We start from the raw sequence: 21586 nt of genomic DNA on the forward strand, positions 1-21586 counted from the left end.
TGGTTCTGTAGGTATTGCCTTTCCAATATTCTTTCTCAAACAGGTAAGGCATGACATTGCTCTTTTACTCACATGAGAGGAGAATCCTGGGGCGCACCAGTATGCTCTCACCAATTTGCACATCCCTTCCTTGCCTAGATGAGTCAGCCCGTGAGCTGCTTCAGCCAGACATGGAAGATATGCTCTGGGGGCCACTGGTTTACCATGTCCATCCGTCCAGAGTCCTGAGGACTCCTGGCCACATCCCTTTGCCTTCCAGACTGCCTTTTCCTGTGTGGAACACAAATTTTGCATTTCACACAACTTCTGTGTGTTAATGGTATTAAATACCATCAATTGTGTGGTGTCTGTCTGTATGGGGGTAGCAGCTGCTAACTTAGCAGCTTCGTCTGCTCGGCTGTTACCAAGTGATACCGGGTCTTGGCTATATGTGTGTGCTTTACATTTGATAACAGCCACTCTGTCGGGTTCTTGTATCGCTGTTAGAAGCCTTTTTATGTGAGCTGCATGCGCTACCGGTGTACCAGCGGCCGTCATGAAATTTCTGAGACGCCATAGGGCTCCGAAATCATGGACTACTCCGAATGCGTATCTAGAATCGGTGTAGATATTGGCTGACTTACCCTTAGCCAATTCACATGCTCTGGTTAGGGCGACCAGTTCAGCAACCTGGGCTGAGTGAGGTGGGCCTAGCGGTTCCGCTTCTATGGTGTCTTGGTCATCTACGACTGCGTATCCAGTACACAAGTCTCCCGAGTCTGACTGTCTATGACAACTACCGTCCGTGTAGAACGTGAGTTCTGCATCTTCCAGTGGGTTGTCACTGATGTCAGGCCTTGCGGTAAAATTTTGGGTCAAATATTCCATACAATCATGTGTATCTTCCTTTGTATTAAATCCTCCTTCCCCATCACTCTCACCTTCCACCCTTTGTGCCTGACCAGGCACACCTGGGAGATACGTTGCAGGATTTAATGCACTGCATCTCCTTATGGTGATGTTTACGGGGGCCATTAGTGTCAATTCCCATCTTGTAAACCTCGCTGATGAGACGTGTCTGGTTTGGGCAGAATTCAATAAGGCTGATACTGCATGTGGCGTATGGATTGTGAGGTTGTGGCCTAGCACGACATCTTCGCTTTTTGTCACTAGCAATGCTATCGCAGCAACGCTTCGCAAGCATGTGGGGAGGGATCGCGCTACCGTGTCTAGTTGAGCGCTGTAGTATGCAACTGGCCTGCTGGCATCACCGTGTTTTTGGGTTAGTACACCTGCCGCGCAACCAGCACTTTCTGTTCCGTATAGTTCAAAGGGTTTCCCATAGTCTGGCATACCTAGTGCTGGTGCCTGCGTTAGGCACTGTTTGAGTCTCTCAAATGCTGTTTCGGACTCGTCTGTATGCGAAATCCTATCAGGTTTGTTTGAGGAGACCATTTCCTGCAAAGGTAACGCCAAAATGGAAAACCCTGGGATCCAATTACGGCAATACCCACACATTCCTAAAAACGTTCTGATCTGTTGCTGGGTTTGTGGCAGAGTCATGTCTCTAATTGCTTGGATTCTATCAGCGGTCAGGTGTCTCAGTCCTTGTGTTAGACAGTGTCCCAAATATTTTACCTTAGTTTGGCATAATTGTAACTTGTCTTTGGACACCTTGTGTCCTGTGTCTGAAAGATGAAACAGGAGCTGTTTCGTATCCTTCAGAGATGCTTCCAGTGAATCTGAACACAGTAATAAATCGTCCACATACTGTATCAATACTGATCCACTGTCTGGTTGGAAAGACTGTAAACAATCATGCAAAGCCTGAGAAAATATACTTGGACTATCTATGAAACCTTGGGGTAATCGAGTCCACGTGTATTGGACTCCTCTGTATGTAAATGCAAACAAATATTGGCTGTCAGGGTGCAGAGGTACCGAAAAGAAAGCGGAGCAGAGGTCAATAACAGTGAAAAATTTGGCAGTGGGAGGGATTTGCATTAGGATGACAGCTGGATTTGGCACTACGGGGAACTGACTCTCAACTATTTTGTTAATCCCCCTTAGATCCTGCACTAGCCGGTAACCCCTCCCCCCACTCTTTTTCACAGGGAAGATGGGACTATTAGCAGTGCTGGACGTTCTTACCAGAATGCCCTGTTGTAGCAAGCGCTCTATTACTGGGTAAACTCCTAACTCCACCTCTGGCTTCAGAGGGTACTGTGGGATTTTTGGAGCTATCCTACCATCTTTTACTTGTACAACTACTGGAGCTACGTTTGCCATTAATCCAGTGTCTTGTCCGTCTTTTGTCCAAAGTGACTCTGGTATCTGAGATGTCATCTCTTCTATTTGGGATGGATTCCTATTTGTCATAATGGTATGTGACATTAATTTTGATGGGGAGTCTAACATGTCTCGCACTTCCTGAGTGTGTTTCTCAGGTATGTCCAAGAATACACCTTCAGGAGTACAATAAATGACACACCCCATTTTACACAGTAAGTCTCTTCCCAGGAGATTGGTTGGTGCCGATGCAGCCAGCAAAAACGAATGCTTGGTATGCAAAGGCCCTATTGTAATCTCGGCTGGTTTGCTAACAGGGTAGTGCTGGACTACTCCTGTTACTCCCATGGCTGGAATTGTCCTACCAGTGGTTCTCATGCCCACTGTCGAATTTATCACTGACTTGGCCGCCCCTGTGTCTACAAGAAAGTTTAAAGTTTTACCAGCTACATTAATTGCGATCTCGGGTTCACTTCCAAGGTTGGCAATTAATTTTACTGGCTGCAGATTACAGGTATGGCCACACCCCTATTGGGTATGGTGACCTCCCTGAATCCCGCTGGCAGCAACTACTTGTGAGGGAGATAGTTGGGAACTACCAGAGGCATGCCAGTCTCTGTTTGGGGGATATCTTTTTGTTTCCCCTGTATGTGGCTCATAACTCCGTTTCTGCGGACCTTGCTCCCAATGTCGTGTGTCGTGTCGTTGTCTAGGGGGTTGGTATGAGTTTCGTGGATTCTTTACTCTACAATCTCGTGCCATGTGTCCCTGTTTGTGACAAGAATAACAAGTAACCATACTTGACTTACCCACAGGATTTGGTGATACAAACAAAGGCTGCCTTGTGGTCAGGGCCTGTATACTTACTGACATTAATTTATCACCTTGTTGTTCCCTGTGTCTGGTGATGTTTCTATCGTGATCAATAGCAGCCTCTCTCAAAGTAGCCACAGACAGACCTCGCCAACATGGTTGTGTGGTCTGTACCCTAGTCTTCAATGACTCTTTTAAACCATCCATCAGTACCGATACTGCTACTTCCCGATGGTTTGTGTCTGTTTTAATGTCCTCTATGCCTGTGTATTTTGCCATTTCTAATAATGCTCTGTGAAAATACTCTGCAGCTGTCTCTGACTCCTTCTGTTTAATTGAGAATATCTTATTCCATTTAGCTACTGCTGGGAAATACTCTTTTAACTGCAAGTTTATTCTTTTCACATTATCTTGGTTGTACACATCTGTAAGAGGTACATCATGATCTAGTCCGCAATCAGCTAAAAATTGAGTTGCGTCGACATTTGAGGGTAAACATGCTCTCAGCAATATCTGCCAGTCTTTATTGTTGGGCTCTGCAGTGTTACCTAAGTCTCTGATGTATTTTTGACTGGCAACTAAGTCTTTTCTAGGGTCAGGAAATTCAGACACTATGGTCCTTAATTCCATTCGGGAAAATGGAGTGTACATGGCAATGTTCCTAATGGGAGTGGCTCCTGATGCGTCTGTTTTCCCATTTGGCACTGCTATTACTCTAACAGGTGTAATTCTAACAACCTCATTCTGTGTAGATTCTACAGGCTGTGGTGAAATAGTTTCAGCATAATGCATGGTGCCGTACTTACCAGTTGATACGACCTCACCTATCCCTCCGCTAGGGGCCTTTACTAATCTCGTGGGTGGAGCTGTGCCTACTGTGGTCTCTGCTATGGTGGCTGCTAGAGAGAGCGCTGAAATCGTTGCCGATTCGTCCTCTTGATCACACTCCTGAGGAAAGTTCAAAACAGGGTACAACTTGCACGGGTTAATACTTGCATGGGTTAATGGGTTAACATTATCATTAACATTTACACAGTTACTAAGTGATTTTGTGTTACACCTTAGTGCGTCTTTCTCCGCAATCAACTTCTCTCCTGATATATATGGTGGCGGTGGGGCCGTGGCAATCAGTTTTCTGTTAGAGCCAGATCCCGCCGCCTGAGCCAAACCTCTATGTATCTCACCTTCCTGTTGCCATAACTGTAAATAATCATAATGCTGGATTCGTCTCTTTGTTGATTTTATGAGACATATCCTCCTCCTTAAATTTTGTAACACTTCTGAGCTGAAGCTCCCTACTCTTGGGAATTTCTCCCCGTCATGTACAGTCATTCTCTCCCATTCATCACATAAAGTTTCTGTGTGACTTCCATATTTCTCACACATTATATACCTGGCCGACCCAATTGGTCGGACCACTGAATCAACCCGAACCGAGGTTGATCGCCCCCTACCTGAACAAGTGGCCCCCATAGTTCGAAAGTGTTGCTTTATTTAGCCAACCCTTTACGCAAAACCAAATGTCAACAATAGGCTGACGGTGGCGGTTTACCGAGTACCCCACTCACTCGCCCACGCCGACCAATACGACCTGATCACACCGATATGGTGCTGGCGTACTCGACCTAGGGCCCCTGCGACCTGAACCTCTATTTACTGGAACCTGCGAGGGTTATCCGAAGAACACTTACTCTTTCCAGTAACTATTGGTTGCTGGATAGTTCCTGAGTGAGCAGCGAACTTCCCTTAAAATAAAAAAATTACACAAATCACGTTAGAGTGTACAGATAGCGTTTGTGACCCCTTTACTCTAATGGTATTAGGTCAGATTACTAACTACTGCACACACTTACGTGCGGTCCAGTCGTTCAGTACACAAACAACTAAGCTTATGTACGGAAAGACCAATGGAATCGAAACTTACGACTGCGAATTCCTTCAGCCAGAGCTTATATGGCCTATATGGGTGTTGCACCAACCCTTTTCGGTGTTGTGCCTGTGAACTGTATAGCGGACTTCCTTGTCGGCTGTACCTGGACCTCCTGGTCTGTTATGACCTCCTGGTCTTGTTACAGTATGACCTCCTGGTCTTGTTACAGTATGACCTCCTGGTCTGCTATACTCTAATGCTCAAAATTGTATATTTAACCAGAGATGCCTCCCTAGCCACCGTGCACGTCACTTACACGCATGTACCTCACGAGTACTCGACTTTTCTTGTGGTTCAACCTTTAAAAATTGTAAAAACACTCACTCATCACATGTACACTTTTGTTTCTATTTCTATTTCTGCGCAGAAATTTTTCTTCAGATCAGGTGTGTTACCAATTAGGAGCAGGATCTGTTAATTAAATTTCGGACACCCAAAAATAGACTTGCGTTATTTCTCGCCTCGCGTTATTTACCGCTTTGCGTTAAAAATCAACTTATCGTGACTTGAGCTACGTGGGCGTAACCGGACGCTCCGTTGCGTAACGTACGCTGCGTGCGTCGGCCTTTGGATTGCGTACGCAAGTCTTTGTTAGAGACACGTATACGCAAAGCAAAGATCCACCGTAACACAATTTATACTTTTATCAATGTAGATGATCCTTGATCATCTACCACACAAACACACTGACTTCGCCTTATCTCCCAGGCGAAACTGTGTGTTTGTCTATCTTTTAACTATATTACCTTTACTCTTAAACTATGAAATAACGGCAAATCTTTTTTAGCACTTCTATCAACTATAAAACTGGCAGACAGGAGAGTGATATACGAAAATGAAAAAGAAAAAGAAATGCAGATATATATATGTGTGCGTGCATGTGTACGCAAGACAGAAAAATAAACAGTTTTAAAAGACACTAGCGTTTTGTTCTTACCTCCGGTTCCCGGATTCCTTCAGCACTCTTTACCTAAGCGAAGCAGACGCTTATCCTGTCAGCACTACGAGGGATACAACCTCCCGCCCTTTGCTGAGGGATAATGTCTGCTGATCTACCTAGTGCAGATATGTGAAGGACGGGCGAGCCGCCAATTGATAAAGCTAAATATTTATCGTATATAAAACACTTTAAGAGGTCTAAGAACACTGTACGCTATCTACGTAAGAAGTACCGTAAGGGTACGCAAGTTGTGTAGCGATCGCTCAACCGTAGTCGAGACGCTCAAGCGTCACGTTCGCTTACGGCCCAGTGATCACAGGCAGGCACGCTATTGGCTGCCGACTAACGTAATGATTCGCTATAGCGTAGCGTACGCTCGGGACCACGAGGAGATCACCAGCGGTGGAGACGCTTACAACGTTAAACCTTTATATCTATACCTTTAACGATGAGATACACAGTATACCTTAGTGTAGAGACAGAGTGTAAGTGCAACCTGGTGTAACCTGATTAACTACAAAGCTGCTTGAGCGTCACCGACGCTCAGAGAATACTTAACCCTTATAAAGAATACACAGATACCTGGGCTTAGGGTCCAAAACCTATTATATGTATTATAACTATTATACTTGCAAAAAGGAATCACAGTACAAATGATACACTACAATATAACATAAACCAACTAACCAGATAACTGGCTATGCTTCAGACCTTGCACCTTTTTCCCAGCACCATCACCCCTCACCCATAGCAATACTTATTTTGGTGTTTGCACCCCCTATATTTAAATAGGAACAGTTCGCACATTTGGCGCACAGCCCAAAAAGGGGTGTGTTTTTGCTGGCAAAGGGCATGGCTACACAATAGTAACCCCAATTCCAATTATGCCACACAGTACTGCAACTTTATTTACATTTTTTTCATGCGATAGTGTTCATAATTCATATTACATCCCACAGTAGTATCACTTTACCGTATAAACGTTACTCCTCACAGTAGAGCCCCTGATTCACATTACATCACACTGAATTGCTCCTTATTCACATTACACCACACCCTATTGCTCTTTATTCACATTAGATGACACAGTAGTGCCCTTTCTATACGCAACGCCACATAGTAAAGCACCTTATACACATAATGCCACACATTAGTAATGCATTTATACACAATTCCACACAGTAATGCCCCTTACACATATGAGACACATTAATGTCCTTATAAACATAATGCGCCTAACACATTATGACAATCTTTATTAATGCCCTTTTACACATAATGGCCCTCATTCCGAGTTGTTCGCTCATTATTTTTCTTCACATTGGTGCGATTTTCCGCTAACTGCGCATGCGCAATGTTCGCACTGCGGCTGCGTCAAGTAAATTTGCTAAGAAGTTTGGTATTTTACTTACGGCATTACGAGGTTTTACCTTCGTTCTGGTGATCGGAGTGTGATTGACAGGAAGTGGGTGTTTCTGGGCGGAAACTGACCGTTTTATGGGTGTGTGTGAAAAAACGCTGCCGTTTCTGGGAAAAACGCGGGAGTGGCTGGAGAAACGGGGGAGTGTCTGGGCGAACGCTTGGTGTGTTTGTGACGTCAAACCAGGAACGAAACTGACTGAACTGATCGCAGTGGCAGAGTAAGTGTCGAGTTACTCAGAAACTGCTAAGAAATTTCTATTCGCAATTTTGAGAATCTTTCGGTCGCAATTCTGCTAAGCTAAGATTCACTCCCAGTAGGCGGCGGCTTAGCGTGTGCAATGCTGCTAAAAGCAGCTTGCGAGCGAACAACTCGGAATGAGGGCCCATGTCCCTTACACATATGGCGCACATTATTAATGCCCTTATACACATAATGACACACATATTGCCCCCTACACATTTGCTGCACATTATTAGTGCCCCTATACACATAATGACACACATACAGTAGTACCCAGTTACACACATGCCGCACATTATTAATGCCCTTATACACATAATGACACACATAGTGCCCCTTTACACATATGTTGCACATTATTAATGCATTCTTACATGACACACATAATGCTCCTTACACATATTCTGAACACTACTGCACAACCAACCCACTCACATGCACACAGCACTCACACTGCCACTAACACTGTGACCTCTGCCTCTGCTTGGATACAGATGTGTCCTTATAAATCTTGCCTCAGTGCTAATGTCGGGCACCTTTTTTTATGAAAATGCATCTTATTTGCATTGCTATGTGGCTAGGATGCACAAGCAGCTTCTGCTGATTAAACTGATATGCAGCATTCCTGTATAGTGTGTGAGATGTGGCTGTATCTGCATATGAAATGCTACATACAGAATATAGGCATGCCGCATATCATTTTAATCAACAGAAGCTGCTGATGCCCCTAGGCATATCAAATGCCCTAGGCAATTGCCTAGTTTGCCTATGCCTATGGCCGGCTCTGATCTCTAGCATCCATAAGGGATATTGTGGAGACTTGGGCCCTCATTCCGAGTTGTTCGCTCGCAAGCTGCTTTTAGCAGCTTTGCACACGCTAAGCCGCCGCCTACTGGGAGAGAATCTTAGCTTATCAAAATTGCGAACGAAAGATTAGCAAAATTGCGAATAGACACTTCTTAGCAGTTTCTGAGTAGCTCCACACTTACTTGGCTTCTGCGATCAGTTCAGTCAGTTTCGTTCCTGGTTTGACGTCACAAACACACCCAGCGTTCGGCCAGGCACTCCTCCGTTTCTCCAGCCACTCCTGCGTTTTTCCCAGAAACGGTAGCGTTTTTTCGCGCACACCCATAAAACGGCCAGTTTCCGCCCAGAAACACCCACTTCCTGTCAATCACATTACGATCACCAGAACGAAGAAAAAACCTCGTAATGCCGTGAGTAAAATACCTAACTGCATAGCAAATTTACTTGGCGCAGTCGCACTGCGGACATTGCACATGAGCATTAGCCACTAATCGCTCCGTTGCGACAAAAAAATAACGAGCGAACAACTCGGAATGACCACCTTAGTACGATGGGGACATCCCAAAGCTTACAGAATGGGCAGGAACATGTGGAGACTTCTGCAGCACCGCCTGCCCAAACTGGGTATCCTCTATGGCCAGGGTATCAAACCTGTAGAACTTCACAAAGGTGTTCTTCCCCGACCAGGTAGCAGCTCGGCATAGTTGCAAGGCCGAGACTCCACGGGCAGCCGTCCAGGAATATCCCACTGATCTTGTAGAGTGGGTATTCAGAGACTATGGAACAGGTAAGGCCGCCGACACATAGGACTGTTGGATAGTAAGCCTAAGCCAATGAGCAATAGACTGCTTTGAAGCAGGGCAACCCTTTTTCTGTGCGTCGTGTAGCAGGAACAAAGACTCCGTCTTTCTGATCCAAGCCGTTCTCTTGACATAGATCTTCAAGGCTTGCACCGCATCCAATGCCTCCGGAGGAGCAGAAGTGCCAGAACCTGATGGAACCACAATAGTTTGATTCAAGTGGAATGCAGACACGACCTTCAGCAGGAACTACTGCCTAGTTCTGAGCTCCGCACTGTCCTCGTAAAAGACCAAGTAGGGACTTTTACACGATAAAGCCCCCAATTCTCAGACACGCTTAGCAGAAGCCAGGGCAAGTAACATCACTGTCTTTCACGTAAGGTACTTTTCTTCTACCATCATCAGTGGTTCAAACCAGGAGGACTGTAGAAACTCCAACACAACATTCAAATCTCAGGGTGCCATAGGCGGCACAAAAGGAGGTTGTATGTGAGCACCCCTTGCAAAAAGGTCTGAACTTCTGGCAACACTGCCAATTTCTTGTGGATGAAGATAGAGAGAGCTGAAATATGGACCTTAATGGAACCCAGACATAAGCCCTTGTCCACACCAGCCTGTAGGAAATGTCCCAAGTGGAACTCCGCAGGCGGGTACGTGCGGTCCTCGCACCAAGAGACATATCTTCTCCAGATAGTGTTTTGAGGTCACAGGTTTCCTGGCCTGAACCATGGTAGCAATTACCTTCTTGGAAAAGCCCTTGTGAGCTAGGATGTTCTTCTCAAACTCCATGCCGTCAAACGAAGTCGCCGTAAGTCCGGGTAGACGAATGTTCCTTGTTGAAGAAGATCTCTTCTTAGTGGTCGAGGCCAAGGGTCTTCGACGGACATGTCCAGAAGATCCTCGTACCACGCCCTCCGAGGCCAATCTGGGGTAATCAGAATTTCTGATTCACTTTATCACCCTTGGGAGTAATGGAATCGGAGGAAACAGGTAGACCAGCCGGTAAGGCCAAGACGACGACGGTGCATCCACTGCCCTCGCCTGAGGGTCCCTGGTTCGGGAGCAATACCAACAAAGCTTTTTGTTGAGTTGAGAAGCCATCATGTCTATTTGCAGGCAGCCCCACTGGTTGATGATCTGTTAAAACACCTGATGGTGGAGCCCCCACTACCCCGGGTGGAGATCGTGACGACTCAGGAAGTCCGTTTCCCAGTTGCCTACTCCCTGAATGAAAATTGCTGACATTGCCCTTGCATTTCTTTCTGCCCAGAGGAGTATTCTTGACACCTCTCCCATGCAGGCCCTGCTTTTTGTCCCCCCTTGCCGACTGATGAACGCCACTGCCGTGGCGTTATCCGATTGTACCTGGATCGCATGATCCCTGAGTAGAGGAGAGGCCTGAAGCAGAGCATTGTAGATCGCCCGAAGTTCCAGAATGTTGATCGGAAGGAGGGCTGACCATCTGCCCTGGAACTGAGCCCCCTGGGTGACAGTTCCCCATCCTCTCAGACTCGCATCCATTGTGAGGAGGATCCAATCCTGAGTCCCAAAACTTTGGGCTTCCAGGACATTATATGACTGCAGCCATCACAGGAGGAAATCCTGGCCTGAGGTGACAGTCGTATTATCCGGTGCATCTGAAGATGAGACCGGGCCACTTGCTCAGGAGATCCAATTGAAATGTTCTGGCATGGAACCTTACATATTGGATCGCCTTGTATGAGGCTACCATCTTTCCCAACAATCTTATGCAAAGATGGATATTCCTCTCCACCTTGTAGCCCTGAGAAATTAGGTCCTTCACCCAGGTATCCTGGCAGGCTCTCTCCCAGATGCAGCTGAAATGGTGCATCCGAGCTCCTACCTCGAGATCCCCTCGGGGTGGGTGGGCACCATCATGCTGAGGACTTAGTGGAAGCAGAACTGGTGCTCTGTTCCTGAGAACCGGTGCGTGCAGGTTTTCTTGTCTTACCTCTGGTGCCTCTAGCCGCATTGGAGGCACCTCTGGCCCTAGATCAAAATCTGTTACACCGAAAGGACTGAACAGATGGCCCTGGGTAGGAACGTCTAGCCGGCGGGGCCCCAGAGGTGAGAAACATGGATTTCCCCGCAGTAACTTTAGAATTCCTTGTATCCAACTCAACCCCAAAGAGCCATTCCCCAGTAAAGGGGAGAGATTCCACACTGCACTTGGACTCTGCATCCGCCATCCATTGACGCAACCACAAGTCCCTGCGCGCCAACACTGCCATGGCAGAGGTCCTAGCATTAATATTGCCCATCTCCTTGAGAAAGTCACACAGGACGCGGGCAGTGTCCTGGATGTGCCTTAGGAGAGATACCGTAGTAACCAGGGGCATATCCCCCGAGAGGCCCTCCTGAATTTGAGAAGCCCACATATGAATGGGCATAGCAACCTGCTATGACCGGCCTTTGAGATATACCTGCTGCAGTATAGATAGACTTTAGTGTAGTCTCTATTTTTCTGTCCCCAGGGTCCTTCATGGTAAAGGAGCCCGAGGTAAGCAGCACCGCCTTTTTAGACAGGCGTGAGACTGATACGTCAACCACCGGTGGTTCTTCACAGAAATTCCTACCTTCAGGAGCATATGGGAAAGTGTGCAAAAATATTTTTGACACTTGGTATTTTTTGTCTGGATTTTTCCATGCTAACTTAAATAGGTCATCTAACTCTGCAGAATCAGGAAAAGTGACAGCAGGTTTGTTCTGTGTAAAGAAAATGACTGCTGTGACACAGCGTCCTCTAGAGGGATTTTTAGCACATCCCAAATAGCCATAATGAGGGGTTCAATACCCTGAGCAGAAGTGGAATCCCCACAAACGGGATCCACATCCTCCCCATCCTCCTGTATCTCATCATCTGAATCATAGAGTAAGACAGGTAAACCAGCTATTCATGTGCTCCTGAGTTAGAGGGGGGCTATGTAACATCTGCCCTGGCAGCCAGGTCTGCAACAGCCTGCTGTAGTAGCTGAGTTTTTTGAGCATTAGAAGTGAGTTGTGATGACATATCAGACATCATAGTTTTAATGGCACCGAGCCAGGAAGGCTCTTGACCCTCTCCCCCAGCCCGCTCACTGAGTTGTGAAAATTGGCTGCATTGTTCACAGGATACAGAATCAGATGTCGAGGGAGAGACTGTGATGTGACACACATTGCATAATTTGTGTTTACCCATATTCACAGTAAAGCACAGTTACATACACACAGACAAGTAATAAATTAGCAAGCTTGCCCTTACTGTATGTGAGAGGGAGACAGAGAGAAAGAGACCAGCACATTCCAGCTACACAGCCCCAGTGAGGCTGTAAGCTGTTATATCACAGTGAAACACCTATAATTACTGTCCTTTATAGGAGGTGCTATCTGCTGAGATTTTATGGTACTACATGAGAAAGAAAGGGTGCAGATGCACTATACTATTGTTACTCTAAATTACAATATACAATATAATAAGAGGTTGTTAGCATATAATTGGCCAATGATATGGGCTTGCCCACCGCATCGAGGTCACCTCCAATTGAGCAAGTCCCCCTCCCCCCTTGCAGTCTAACTCTAACTTTCCCCGGTGGTGCCTACACCTAATCCCTTCTCCCCGAAGCCTAAACCTAACCGCCCCTTCCTGGAACCTAACCCCAATCCTTCCCCTGTAGCATTGGTCTTTCATCACCTGGGATCTCGACTGCCGGTATCCTAACTGGATTCCGTTTGTAATTAGGAGCTGTGTAATTGTGTCTAGTGATGTGTTACTGTCATGTGGTTCGGATGTGACCGTTTGTATTTAGGAGCTGTGTAATTGTGTCTAGTGATGTGTAACTGTCATGTGGTTCGGATGTGACAATTAAAGTGTTTACTTTTCATTGTAATAGAATTTGCTGTTCAGGAATGAAATTTAAAAAATAACTGATCAGAATTAGAATATATTTACTGCGTGACTTGCACTGATAATTCTAGAACTTGTTGAAATGTTTTGCCCCTTTTCAGTGGTATCCTAAGGTTGCCCTATGCCAGTGTTCTCTTTTCTTACTGGAAATTCAGTGTGCTGGAAAATCAATTGGATAGCTCTCAGTGTGTTCACTTGTCATTATACGTATAATCAGTACTCATGGGTTTGTTAGCTTACAGACTGAAAAAGTAATACCTGTTGCAGGGTGATAATGGTACTTCATCCCCTCACATGTGACATCATGCTGAGGGACAAAGCAGTCAGCACCAGGTAGAACCTGAGCTCCTGGAGCAGCCTACATACACACCAGGATGTCATGATGAGGGATGGGGCTGCTAGGACCAGGAAAAACTGAGGACATACTGGGCAGCTCTGTGTCTCGTGTTCAGGCTGCAAGGTGCCATTCCAGGCACTTTGCAAGTCAAATACAGGTGCCACCAGAGCAGTGGCTGTGCCAACCCGTTTATTTATGGCCCTGCTTTCAACATCATGCAGTGATAGGAGGCCACCTTTCTAACAAGTCAGAAGAACTAGCTGGGTTAACTATAGGAGCTGTTATTTTGAAGTGAAAATACCTGGGAGCAATAAAACTCAGCTGTGAAGAGGCAGGTCACATATACTCACAGAACAAGACTGCCAAGTGCCAAAGCGCATTGCACATACAAGATTTCTGTCATTGGTTACAGCATCAACTTCTGACTGCTAAAATGCCTCAGGCGGCTCTATCTGCACAAGAAGTTTGTTGCAAGCTCATAGACTGGGCTTCCATGGCCAAGCAGCTATACACAAGCCTTAGCTCAGCATGCCTGAGCCTGATATAGATGTGGTCACAATGCTGACGCAGCAGCAATCCTTTTCAGTGATGGAACTGTGAGGCATCGCAAGTGTAGCAGCTGCCCCCAAGTGAACAGAGACGCCCACTGAAGACATTGTAACAATCTTAGCAACTGCAATGCAGAGGAGAGGAACATTGACTGCCTGAGTGCATCCATATCCACACAGAGTAGCGGCGGGAGCTGCTATGCTGGTGCCATGTTTTATGCGTACGATATTGCAGTCACTGAGACTTAGCCAGAAACGACACACACCTACGTACGTGTGCATATGTTCCTCATTACCTCCCCCAAAATTGCCTCTTTCAGTTAGGCTAATTTTAAAGTTTGTCTTGGGCCCCTTAGTTCCAGTAAAAATCTATCTTACTGTTACCATATATAATGACATTCTAGACAATTTTGTGTTTCCTACTTTGTGGTAACAGTTTGCGTTAGATACTTTTCGGTTTCACAATAAAAGATAGGCCAATGTAAATATGGTTTGCCAAGTGTGGTGTATAATAACAGGATGGACTGGCCTTAGTATTTCTAAAGTCAAAGGGCCAAATGTAATAGAGCGAGAGTTTCAGAAAGTGAGAGATTTGGTAAGGTATTTCAGGGTTTTTTTTAAGGTGGCAATCATTTACACTGCAAAACCAGGTTGATCTTGCTGTGTAAATGATTGCCACTTTAAAAAAAAACTACAAAACCTTACCAAATCTCTCACTTTCTGAAACTCTCACTCCATTACATTTGGCCCAAAATGTAAATTATTTATTCTCTGTGCAGCCAAGAAGGATTTTTATTTTCTAAAAAAAATGTATGGATGTGAAAAGAAAGTTTGCCATTTGGCACAGAACCAGACAGAAAATTCTATATTTCTATGAAAATTAAAGATCAACAGAAAAAAACCTACAAAATAGTGTAATACTTTCACAGATTGGTATGAGGAAACAATACTTTCAATATTCATCTGCTCACCTGATTTGGGAGGTATACAGGTATGTAATATAGCCCTGCCTGCTGGGTCTTTGTTAGGTGTGGTTTATGAAATTCACTGGGTTTTTTTTGTAACCATCCCAAAGATAGAATGAAAGACTACTGTATGATTGAATCATTAAAAAAATCACTTTTATTCATTAAAAATAATAAGCAGAGTGAGATTACAAAAGTACCATCATTAATAACATGAAAATCATGGCAGATTCAGTTACAATTATAAGCCCGGAACAAAGGAATTGATAAGTACTTTGTATTAAATAGTCACCCCAATTTTTAAACTCTACCCTTTAAATAGTCACATGGTGACAAAACGCGTTGGAACACCCACTATCAACCTAGAGCTATATAGAAAGTGCCATTAACTCTGTACAAGTTTATGGAACACATAGATATTGCATTGCTTTATATGTGAATCTAGTGTGTAATAAACTAGATTAGCAAAAAAAACACAAAAAACAATAAATATATTAAAAATTAGCAGCAGTGCAATCCATCCCCTCACAGTCGCTGACTCCCAAACACACTGCAGCCACAGAAGGAACAAAAGTTTATGGAGACCAGCAAAGAAGTGAATAGTGTTTGGTGAGTAGAAACCATCTCATCTACCTCTTTTTCCCAGCAGTGAAATGAGCGACCTGCTAGATCGTGCCTACATGCAGGCCAATCTAGCACCAGCGATAGCGACGCGCGGAGAAGCGCATCACTATCGCTGTGGGGCATACACACGGAGAGATCCATGCTTAGGGGGACATGTACTAAGCAGTGATAAAAGTGGAGAAGTGAGCCAGTGGAGAAGTTGTCCATGGCAACCAATCAGCATTGACGTAACATTTATAATTTGCATACTATAAAAGCATACAGAGCAGCTGATTGGTTGCCATGGGCAACTTCTCCACTGGCTCACTTTTCTACTTCTATCACTGCTTAGTACATGTCCCCCTTAATTTCTCCGCAATCTAGTCAGATTGCTTAGAATTTATACACTGATCTCTTCGTGTGTACCCTCCTTAACCCTCATGCCGCAGCCTAACAATGGTGCGCAACTATAACCCTCCTCCTGCAGCCTAACCATAACCCTTCCCCCTTAGTGCCTAAACCCCCCACACACACCACAGCCTAATCCTCCCCAGTATACAATTATAAATGATACAATTATAGATTATAAAAAAACTTGCATACAATTGGGATGCCGACAGTATGGATTCCGACGCCGGCATTGTGAGCGATGTTGGGATACTGGCGTCGGTCTTTTGACAAGTAAGGATTCTGGCTACCGGTATGCTAACTGGATTCTTCCACTGATATATAGTATTGTTATTATATAGTTGGAGGGGACCATACAGTGACATATGATGAGGGAAGGGTAACACAGCTCTCGGCACACATATGTGCAGGGGTGTATTTTAATAGAGTAGTGGGCATGAGTGAAATCTCCATTCAGGGGCGTATCTACCCATTGGCCAGGATGGAACTCGCAAGGGGCGCCAGCCGAGGAGGGGGCTGAATCACTTAGTAGTGGCATCGCCTGGGATGGAGGATCTCACAGTCGGCAGGAACAGGCGCCGGTGTTCGACACCGCAATGCACTAGTGAAGAATGTGAAAGTAAACTACAGTTCCCAGCAGCTCTTGCTGTCGGGAGCTCCTGGCAGCAAGGGTTGCTGGGAGCTGTAGTTTACTTTCACTTTCTTCACGAAGTGTGGTGCGGTGCCGAAGTGTGGTGTTACTGCCTACTGTGCAATCCTCCAGCCCAGGCGATGCCCAGCTCATCACACTAGGTACTGCAACATATTAATTGATATGTGTTTTGACTTAAGTGGGGAGGACTATATGCAGGGAGGGGAAAGGACTATATGTAGGGAGGGGGGAGACTATGTGCTGGGAGGGCAGATGACTATATGCAGGGGGAGACTCTGTTCTGGGAGGGGAGAGGACTATATGCAGGGAGGGGGGAGACTATGTACTGGAAGAGGAGAGGACTATATGCAGGGGGGGGGGAGACTCTGTGCTGGGAGGGGAGAGGACTATATGCAGGTGGGACTCTGTGCTGGGAGGGGAGAGGACTATATGCAGGGGGGACTCTGTGCTGGGAGGGGAGAGGACTATATGCAGGGGGGACTCTGTGCTGGGAGGGGAGAGGACTATATGCAGGGGGGAAACTCTGTGCTGAGAGGGGAGATGACTATATGCAGAGGGGGACACTGTGCTGGGAGGGGAGAGGACTATATGCAGGGGGGAACTCGGTGCTGGGAGGGGAGAGGACTATATGCAGGGAGGGGGTAGACTGTGCAGGGAGGGGAGAGGACTATATGCAGGGGGGGAGACTCTGTGCTGGGAGGGGAGAGGACTATATGCAGGGGGGGAGACTCTGTGCTGGGAGGGGAGAGGACTATATGCAGGGAGGGGGTAGACTGTGCTGGGAGGGGAGAGGACTATATGCAGTGGAGGAGACTCTGTGCTGGAAGGGAAGAGGACTATATGCGGGGGGTCTCTGTGCTGGGAGGGGAGAGGACTATATGCAGGAAGGGGGGAGACTATGTACTGGGAGAGGAGAGGAATATATGCAGGGAGGGGGAGACTATGTACTGGTTGGGGAGAGGACTATATGCAGGGGGGGACTCTGTGCTGGGAGGGGAGAGGACTATATGCAGGGGGGGGAGACTGTGCTGGGAGGAGAGAGGATTATATTCAGGGGGGGAACTCTGTGCTGGGAGGGGAGAGGACTATATGCAGGGAGGGGGTAGACTGTGCTGGGAGGGGAAAGGACTATATGCAGGGGGCGAGACTCTGTGCTTGGAGGGGAGAGGACTATATGCAGGGGGACACTTTGTGCTGGGAGGGGAGAGGACTTTATGCAGGAAGGGGGGAGACTATATACTGGGAGAGGAGAGGAATATATGCAGGGAGGGGGAGACTATGTACTGGGAGGGGAGAGGACTATATGCAGGGGGGACTCTGTGCTGGGAGGGGAGAGGACTATATGCAGGGGGGAGACTCTGTGCTGGGAGGGGAGAGGACTGTATGCAGGGAGGGGTAGACTGTGCTGGGAGGGGAGAGGACTATATGCAGGAAGGGGGGAAACTATGTACTGGGAGAGGAGAGGAATATATGCAGGGAGGGGGGAGACTATGTACTGGAAGGGGAGAGGACTATATACGGGGGGGGGGACTCTGTGCTGGGAGGGGAGAGGACTATATGCAGGGGGGGAACTCTGTGCTGGGAGGGGAGAGGACTATATGCAGGGAGGAGGGAGACTCTGTGCTGGGAGGGGAGAGCACTATATGCAGAAAGGGGGGAGACTATGTACTGGGAGAGGAGAGGAATATATGCAGGGAGGGGGGAGACTATGTACTGGAAGGGGAGAGGACTATATGCAGGGGGACTCTGTGCTGGGAGGGGAGAGGACTATATGCAGGGGGAGACTCTGTGCTGGGAGGCGAGAGGACTATATTCAGGGGGGACTCTGTGCTGGGAGGAGAGAGGACTGTATGCAGGGAGGGGTAGACTGTGCTGGGAGGGGAGAGGACTATATGCAGGGGGCGATACTTTGTGATTGGAGGGGAGAGGACTATATGCGGGGGGACGACGACTCTGTGCTGGGAGGGGAGAGGACTATATGCAGGAAGGGGGGAAACTATGTACTGGGAGAGGAGAGGAATATATGCAGGGAGGGGGGAGACTATGTACTGGAAGGGGAGAGGACTATATACGGGGGGGGGACTCTGTGCTGGGAGGGGAGAGGACTATATGCAGGGGGGGAACTCTGTGCTGGGAGGGGAGAGGACTATATGCAGGGAGGGGGGAGACTCTGTGCTGGGAGGGGAGAGCACTATATGCAGAAAGGGGGGAGACTATGTACTGGGAGAGGAGAGGAATATATGCAGGGAGGGGGGAGACTATGTACTGGAAGGGGAGAGGACTATATGCAGGGGAACTCTGTGCTGGGAGGGGAGAGGACTATATGCAGGGGAGGAGACTGTGCTGGGAGGAGAGAGGACTATATTCAGGGGGGACTCTGCGCTGGGAGGGGAGAGGACTATATGCAGGGAGGGGGGAGACTCTGTGCTGGGAGGGGAGAGCACTATATGCAGAAAGGGGGGATACTATGTACTGGGAGAGGAGAGGAATATATGCAGGGAGGGGGGAGACTATGTACTGGAAGGGGAGAGGACTATATACGGGGGGGGGTGACTCTGTGCTGGGAGGGGAGAGGACTATATGCAGGGGGGGAACTCTGTGCTGGGAGGGGAGAGGACTATATGCAGGGAGGGGGGAGACTGTGCTGGGAGGGGAGAGGACTATATGCAGGGAGGGGGGAGACTCTGTGCTGGGAGGGGAGAGGACTATGGGCCTAATTCTGAGTTGATCGCAGCATCAAATTTGTTAGCAGTTGGGCAAAACCATGCGCACCGCAGGGGGGACAGATATAACATGTGCATAGAGAGTTAGATTTGGGTGGGGTGTATTCAAACTGAAAGCTAAATTGCAGTGTAAAAATAAAGCAGCCAGTATTTACCCTGCACAGAAACGAAATAACCCACCCAAATCTAACTCTCTCTGCAAATGTTATATCTGCCCCCCCCCCTTCCCCTGCAGTGCACATGGTTTTGCCCAATTGCTAGCAAACTTGCTGCTGCGATCAACTCAGAATTACCCCCTATATGCAGAAAGGGGGGAGACTATGTACTGGGAGAGGAGAGGAATATATGCAGGGAGGGGGGAGACTATGTACTGGGAGGGGAAAGGACTATATACGGGAGGAGACTCTGTGCTGGGAGGGGAGTGGACTATATGCAGGGGGGGAGACTCTGTGCTGAGAGGGGAGAGAACTATATGCAGGGAGGGGGGAGACTCTGTGCTGGGAGGGGAGAGGACTATATGCAGGGAGGGGGGAGACTCTCTGCTGGAACGGGAGAAGACTATATGCAGGGAGGCAGAGCCGTAACTACGTGTGTGCCAAGGGGGCTTGGCACACAGCGCAGTTGCCCTGGGGGCGCACGGCCAGCGGCATGTAATGAGTCAAATTGACTCATTACATGCCGCCTCTGTGTGCGCCGCGCTGGAGGAGAGAGACCAGCGCCGGAGGCAGCGGACAAGGAGGAGGAGGGAGGGGGAGCAGGGAGCCGCAGCAGCGCTATGTTATTGGTAGTAAGCGCCGCTGCAGCATCCCCCTCTCTTTCCGTATTGGCTGCCCGGCAGCCAATACAGAAGGAGAGGGGGATGCTGCAGCGGCGCTTACTACCAATAACATTGCGCTGCTGCGGCTCCCTGCTCCCCCTCCCTCCTACTCCTTCTCATCTCACTGCCGCCACCGAGGGAGCAGCACGAGGAGCCTGTCAGCGGGGAGAAGGTAAGTATATTCCCCCCCCCTCTCTCTCTCTCTCTCTCTCTCTCGGACACCGCCTGCCGCAATGTGTAAAAAATGGGACTGGCTGCCGCAATGTGTAAAAAATGGGACTGGCTGCCGCAATGTGTAAAATGGGACTGGCTGCCGCAATGTGTAAAAAATGGGACTGGCTGCCGCAATGTGTAAAAAATGGGGATGGCTGCCGCAATGTGTAAAAAATGGGACTGGCTGCCGCAATGTGTAAAAAATGGGGATGGCTGCCGCAATGTGTAAAAAATGGGACTGGCTGCCGCAATGTGTAAAAAATGGGGATGGCTGCCGCAATGTGTAAAAAATGGGACTGGCTGCCGCAATGTGTAAAAAATGGGGATGGCTGCCGCAATGTGTAAAAAATGGGACTGGCTGCCGCAATGTGTAAAAAATGGGGATGGCTGCCGCAATGTGTAAAAAATGGGACTGGCTGCCGCAATGTGTAAAATGGGACTGGCTGCCGCAATGTGTAAAAAATGGGACTGGCTGCCGCAATGTATAAAATGGGACTGGCTGCCGCAATGTGTAAAAAATGGGGACTGGCTGCCGCAATGTGTAAAATGGGACTGGCTGCCGCAATGTGTAAAAAGGGGGACTGGCTGCCGCAATGTGTATAAAGGGGGACACCGTCTGCCGTAATGTGTAAAAACGGGGACGCTGTCTGCTGTAATTGTAAAAAAGGGACGATGTCTGCCGCAATGTGTAAAAAGAAGGACCGGCTGCTGCAATGTGTTAAAAGGGAGACTGGCTGCTGTAATGTGTAAAAAGGGGGACTGGCTGCCGCAATGTGTAAAAAGGGGGACACTGTCTGCTGTAATGTATAAAAGGGGCTCTACCTGGTGTAGTGGCGCTACTGTGCAGCGTAATTTGAATAATGTAGACTACTGTGCACCGTAGTATGAATTGCTATTATTTTGTGGTCACGCCCCTTCCCCGTGAAGCCACGCCCCTCGAAATTTTTTGCGCGCCTACGACGCGCTCTGCCCCTATCTTACATGGGGGGAAGGGGGGCGCCACTGTCGTTTCTTGCACACAGCGCTAAAATGCCTAGTTACGGCACTGCAGGGAGGGGGGAGACCATTGGCTATGTACAGAGAGGGGGGAGACCATTGGCTATGTGCAGGGAGGGGGATGGAGACTACGGCTATGTGCTGGGAGGGGAATGGAGACTACGGCTATGTGCTGGGAGCGGGATGGAGACTACGGTTA

At 47.7% G+C, this 21586-nt stretch overlaps 1 protein-coding gene across 1 annotated transcript in view; it reads right to left on the reverse strand.

Moving 5' to 3' along the window:
• Positions 1-10010, reverse strand: part of LOC135057349 (uncharacterized) — a 66397-nt gene extending 56387 nt beyond the window's left edge. Inside the window, exon 1 of the mRNA XM_063963238.1 lies at positions 9963-10010. Within this exon, the coding sequence (XP_063819308.1) occupies positions 9963-10010 (48 nt within the window). The remainder of the gene's footprint in view (positions 1-9962) is intronic.
• Between the last annotated feature and the right edge of the window lie 11576 nt (positions 10011-21586).

Source organism: Pseudophryne corroboree, chromosome 3 (genome assembly GCF_028390025.1).
Source record: "Pseudophryne corroboree isolate aPseCor3 chromosome 3, aPseCor3.hap2, whole genome shotgun sequence".
Lineage (NCBI taxonomy): Eukaryota > Metazoa > Chordata > Amphibia > Anura > Myobatrachidae > Pseudophryne > Pseudophryne corroboree.